Source organism: Salmo salar, chromosome 01 (assembly GCF_965601325.2).
Source record: "Salmo salar chromosome 01, fSalSal1, whole genome shotgun sequence".
Lineage (NCBI taxonomy): Eukaryota > Metazoa > Chordata > Actinopteri > Salmoniformes > Salmonidae > Salmo > Salmo salar.
The window spans coordinates 137,331,313-137,337,852 of NC_138291.1; the positions used below are offsets into that span (position 1 = coordinate 137,331,313).

A 6,540-nucleotide genomic window follows, 5' to 3' on the forward strand; every position below is an offset into this window, starting at 1 on the left:
ATTGGGAGAGGAGAAGAGATGGTGTCCTATATCAATAACAGTAGTAGTACCTGAATTGCAGCCATGCTGTCCGCTGAATGTAGACCGGGCAAACATGAGAAAAAGGACCACACAGTGTTCCTTGTGTGATCAAGTGAATATACTGTGATAAAGGTCCCTCCTACATGTATTAGGCTGTTCAGGGGCGATGTGTGCCAAGTCATCTAGCACTACCCTAATCAACCTGGTAAAATAACTTACATACATTAGAATTTTGGCTATCATCGAACAACTGTGTTTTGGGGGGATACCAATCAATGGTCCTTCAATCGTCAAATTCACATACAGTACATGTGTAGGAGGAAGGATTTAATTTCAACAATGTCCTTCGACATCAGGGAATCCCACAGAGACATCATTTGCAGTATTATTCTGGTTGAGTTATTTGTGCCTCCCTCCTCCCTCTCCATTGGGAACAATAAGAAGGAATGGAAAATCAGGTGTTCTGTTCTCCTCCAGTGTTCTACAATCTTAAAGCTTGTTCCTGGCACAGAGCTCTCTGGGAGGTCTCAAATAATGAGGTTCAGAAACTACAACAGAATATTGAAATACCAATCCCCCCTTGGTTGCCCCCTCTATGATAAGACACATGTACACACACACACACACACACACACACACACACACACACACACACACACACACACACACACACACAAAGAGACATGTCATTCATATTTGCCATGAAACTGAAATTGTTATATTTGTTCAGAGAAAAAGGCAAATGAGGGGGATTCAATGCAACAGGTTAAACATGTCTTTTAAGAGATATCTTTGCAATTCTATACAGTTCCTTATGGAAGACATCCCACTCATTTCTGAAGTGACACTTCTTATATGTGATGACTTAACATATCCTGTCAAGCTAGACTACATGATCAAGTTTTGCGGAAAACAACGTTAATGAAGGAGTATCTTCAGTATCTTTCTCCCCCATTTTCCCATCCGTCACTGCGTCACCTGCATAGATCCACTCACTTCCGACTGTAGAATGGATGAATAATCTGGTCATGGAGAACTGAACAAGTCATTCAAGTGCCCTATCTCCTCCGGGCACTTTATTTATCATCTCTATCCATCTTTCTTTCTCTCCCTCTCTAAGACCCCTCTTCCCCCCTCTCTCTCTCTCTCTCTGTCCCCACCATCCTCTCTCCATCCCTCTGTAGCCACCCTCCTTTCTTCAGGCCCTTATATTATATATTCGTCGTACTTTTGCAGTGCCTCCTCTAGCTTCCCAGTGATCTTCTGGAAGAAGCTGATCTGCTGCTGGAGGTGGTGTTGCATCTGGCTCTTGAAGTCACGTACGCGCGTACGGTGGAAGTGCTGGATCTCAGCCAGCGTGGCGCAGGAAATGATGTTACAGCGCTCGTTGATGGTTGACCCCTCCCCTTCCTGTTTCTGGCACTCCTTCACTTTGGTAAGGGCACCTGAGGAGAGAGGTGGCAGAGAGGGAGAGGGGAAAAACATGGGTGGGAAAGGGGGCATGGAAGGGGTTTCAAGAGAAGGGTATCAAAACTATTCCTTTAAGTGGTAAAAAGGAAAAAGGTTATCTTTAGTCATGCAAACTCTAGTTGAATCCTAAATCTGTCTCTGAAAAGTTTTAACATGACTCAGGGAAAAGAGTTGACCATGGTTTCATGCCCTTTCTGGCCATAGAGTAGTAGACTGAAGCCAATGCTCTATTGTCCCACTCACACAGAGTTATAATCTTCTAACAAAAAGCAGTCTGTCTAATTTACAATTTATTGCACTGTGGAGTATTCAGGCTAAGAGGTTCTCCAAGGCCACAAACACTGAGCAACCTTTTTCTAAGTGAATAGCTAAAGACAGCGATAGTTTTACAAGTTGTAATGAGATATGAACCATAAAAATGTTGCAGTGAAGGACACATACTTGAGCTCTGAATGTGTAAACGGAAGATCTGACTTAAGACTTGGCCACTGCCTTACTGAAATAACTTTCTCTACAGCCATTAGAATTGACTCTTATCTGGGGAATATAAATACCACACACGTCACACTCACGCAGACAGGCTCCCACACAAACTTGGATTAATAAATATACTAGTGATATGAAATTAACTTGGTTATTTTCAGCGCTCGCATGCGATTACAGTACCAAAGCACCAATAAGCTGAACTGTTTCACCGGTGCCAGTGGGAATAAATTTGTCCAGGCATATTGTGGAGCAGCTCCCCAGATCCCCACCCTTGGAGAGGAAAATAATTTAATCCTGAGGCTGCTTCCATTCCGCATTCCAACATTCCCAGGGCAACGCCGGACAAGGGGCCCCGGAATCTCCTCCTCCTCATTCTATTCAGATGTAGGATAACCTAACCTTCACTGTCTCAATTGAACTTGGACTGCATAGCATGTAACAAACAGTTCCCCATATTTATGTACCTACTGTGTGATAAATCAAAGTGACAAATCAGAGAATGTTGTCTTACTTGGTAAAACGAGAACGAGAGAGTTCCGTCGAACCATGTTTCCTTCCTTGAAGACTAGGCCTATCTGCAGTGTCTTCGAGCCCTGCGCTGTGATTGTAGGCTCCTTTATCAGAGTTCTATTCAAAAAGTTAGTTACTTCAGCATTTGGCAGATGTCAGAGGTTTATGTGCCAAAGCCCCAACCTCTGATCTCACTCTCTTGAGTGGGTGTGAAACAACATTTCTGCAAGGAGAGGTAATTAAATATCATGCCTTCCAGTCATGTTCGAGTGCATTACTCAACAGCATAAACTGTAACAGCAAACTTTTGCCAGCACGCACAAAAGTTTAACATAATACAAAACATATGTGCATCAAACTCCTGAGTGGTGGAGCGGTCTAAGGCACTGCATTGCAGTGGTAGATGCGTCACTACAGACCCTGGTTCAATCCCGGGCTGTATCACAACTGGCCGTGATCAGGAGTCCCATAGGGCGGCGCACAATTGGCCCAGTGTTGTCCGGGTTAGGGGAGGGTTTGGCTGGGGCAGGCCGTCATTGTAAATAAGATTTTGTTCTTAACTGACTTGCGTAGTTAAATAAAGGTTAAATAAATGTTACATGAACTGAAGTAACATTAAAAACATAAAGGATTTTGATGCAAGGGATTTCATGGAATGCCAAGGCAACATTTGTTTTTGTTCATCATTAACATAACATCTGCATGACATGACCCCTATGAGGGTAGTGACCATAGAAATCAAATACCTATGAGGTTACACTCAAATGGCCATGGTCAGAGGGGCTTCGACTGGTCTATGGACAATGGCATTTCTATGGCATAGACCAGAGACAGCTGTGACACCATACTGTACCTTTCTGCACATGTATGATATCAGGGTAGTTGGCCAGGTGTCCCTTGTACAGGTCCAACAGGTCCGATATGGGGTCCAAATCCTGTCTGGGCTGCTCAGCAAAGTAGTCTCCTATAACCTCGTAGGCCTCTCCTGTGAATGCTATGGCACGGTTCAGTCCTACAGAATAGGCCTGTTGGTCCATCTCAAAGGCTTGGCCCAGCAGTTTGAAGGACTGGCCCACTTTCTGATACTCCTTCTTAAAGCCGGTGATCTGCTTCCTGGCGAACTCGTTGATGGTAGCGTTGACGAACAGACAATTCTCATCCATCTTCTTAGTGAAGGCTTTGAAACCATCTATTTTGCTCTCTACCTCCTGTAGGTCCAGTGGAACCGCCGGGGTGGAGATGGTCAGAAAGAAGTTAGCTCCAGTCAACTCATCCTTCTCTGCCTTTCGCTTGCCCATCTTCCACGTCTTCTCGTCTGTGCTGGGGCAGGTGAGGAAGTGCTGGAAGACGTCACACCTGGCCAGGACAGGATGGCTCGTCATGTGGTTCATCCACCATATTAAACCTTTTCTGCGCTTGGAGACAAAGTCCTGTTCGAAGCGCCCCGTGGCCTGTTTCTCGGGCAGATGGGGGACTGATATGACAGGGAATCGTTCGACTAGGCGGGCATAGAGCCAGTCAAAGTGCTTGTACCTTCTATTCACCTGGCTCTGGGTATGAGAGGGAGTCAGTCTGTATGACATGTAACTCTTCATGCCTTTGAATTTAGTCTGTTTGGTTGGGTCATCGATGGAGCAGGCGAAAGGATATGGGTCTTCTTGCCACTCTGGCCCATACTGGCCCATGACAACACAGATCTTGTCCCCGTCCTTGACGAAGGCAGCCGCCTCGCCCAACACAAAAGCTTCTCCGCCAGATTTCACAAAGGTTGAAAACCTGTTGAGGTTTTTACCCACTGTGGCTGAACTTTTGGCTTGGGCACTGCTACGTCTCTCAGGCAAAGTGGTAGTGACCGTGTATGCTGTGGAACTAGTGCCATCATTGTCATGTATCGTTCCAGGTTCATCCGCCACAGTCGAGCTGTCATCCCAGTCATCATCCCAGTCGTCATCACTACCTTGACTGGTCGGGTAACTGTGGTGCTGTGAAGTTTGCACAGAATAAGCAGAGTGGGTGGGGTTCGGAACTGTAATGCTCTCAGCACGAGAGTGGGACTGGGAATGGTATGATGAATCATATCCACTTGATGGCAACTCGGCTTGACCATGATCTCCCGACATACCATTGTTGTTGGAGGAGATGTCAGATGAATCATTTGTGAGAATCTCCACATATGAGGCTGGAAAAAGACCAGTCTCCCCTCTGCTGTTAGTTCCCTCTAACCATCCCTCGACATCTTGTTCGCTGTACAAAGTAACAACTTCGTTCTCAGTAATCGATATCTCTCCTGGATTTTCGGAACTAAAGTCGTACAACGCTCTCGCTCTAAACGCCATAGTTTATATTAAAAAAATAGGAGCGCGCGAGACTGAGTACTGATATTAATTAGTCATGCGAGCGAAACATGGGATCACCGTATCACTTTGTATTCAGCACCAACCTCTTTAGTTTTTAGTTTTAGTCCTTTGCAATGCGGCTGTAGAATCTCGTCCGAAAATAAGTTTCGAGTTGTAAAGCATGCGTCTGTAGTCTGTAAATTCATGCGTAAAAGGCAAAGAACAATGTCATATTTTTCTTCATGAATAGGTAGGAGGGAGAAAGTCCTATTCCAGATGCTTCAGGCTCGTAACAGGACTAGTCCTCACACGTAATAAGCCTGAATAGTCGAGGGTGGAGCTAGTTCTAGGTTATATTCAACCTGGTTTTAATGTCTATGCATTCAATAGGCAACACAGCAGCAGTCACAAACAGATTTGGTCAAGTTGCCGTATTGTTACAATGTTGCAATACTGTTATAACGTCGCTATAATTATTATTACTGCACTATGCATGCAGTGTGCATTGGGACTTTGGCAAAACAAACGTAACAATTTCATGCAACTGGAGTCTGTCTGTTTTACTATTTTGAGAAGTTTGGGGCATTTGCAACATCTGGGTAGCCGCTACTGCGGGATTTTCACTGTCCCATATTTGTTATATCATTCAAATTAACCAAGAATAATCAAAACCTGAAATTATACCACGGCTGTGTGATAATGTAACATAGGTCTGTGAAGTGTGGCCTAACATTGATTGTTTCTCTGTTATCTGTGCTATGTTATCTCATGAAGTCACCTCATATTCATCGTTTATATATTGTATATTTTCATTAGGCTACAATGCAGGAGTGTAAAGTACTTAAGTAAAAATATGTCAAATCAAAGGTATTTATAATTAAGCAATAACGCCCGAGGGGATGTGGTGTATACCACGGCTAAGTGCTGTTCTTAGTATGACGCAACGTGGAGTGCCTGGATACAGCCCTTAGCCGCGGTATATTGGCCATATACCACAAACCCCCATGGGTCTCCAGATCCTCAAAAAGTTCTACAGCTGTACCATCGAGAGCATCCTGACCGCTTGCTTCACCGCCATGTATGGCAACAGCTCGGCATCTGACGGCCTTACAGAGGGCAGTCTGTACGGCCCAGTACATATATACTAGGCGGTGTCAGAGGAATGCCCAAAAAATTGTCAAAAACTCCAGTCACCCAAGTCATAGACTTTTCTCTGCTACCGCACGGCAAGCAGTACCGGGGCGCCAAGTCTAGGTCCAAAAGGCTCCTTAACAGCTTCTACCCCTAAGCCATAAGACTGCTGAACAATTAATCAAATGGGCACCCCAGCACATGTACCGGTAACCCCTGTATATAGCCTCCTTATTGTTATTTTATTACTTTTTATTTTCGTTTTTGCTTTAGTTTATTTAGTAAATATTTTATTAACTCTATTTCTTGAACTGCATTGTTGGTTAAGGGCTTGTAATTAAGCATTTCACGGTAAAACAAAAACTTGTTTTAACCTTTATTTAACTAGGCAAGTCAGTTAAGAACAAATTATTTTTTACAATGACAGCCTGGGAACAGTGGGTTAACTGCCTTGTTCAGGGGCAGAATGACAGATTTTTACCTTGTCAACTCGGGGATTCTATCTAGCAACCTTTCAGTTACTGTCCCAACGCTCTAACCACTAGGCTACGTACCTGCCGGTCTACACTTGTTTTATTCGGCTCAT

General features: G+C 44.3%; 1 protein-coding gene across 1 annotated transcript; it reads right to left on the reverse strand.

Moving 5' to 3' along the window:
* Nucleotides 1-333: 333 nt before the first annotated feature.
* On the reverse strand, nt 334-5,156 carry LOC106561784 (sorting nexin-18). The gene is made up of 2 exons (XM_014126030.3): nt 3,341-5,156; nt 334-1,466 (listed from the first exon to the last, which is right to left on the reverse strand). Exons 1-2 carry the CDS (start codon nt 4,821-4,823, stop codon nt 1,228-1,230), a joined length of 1,722 nt encoding a protein of 573 aa, XP_013981505.1. The 5' UTR covers nt 4,824-5,156; the 3' UTR covers nt 334-1,227.
* Nucleotides 5,157-6,540: the final 1,384 nt, after the last annotated feature.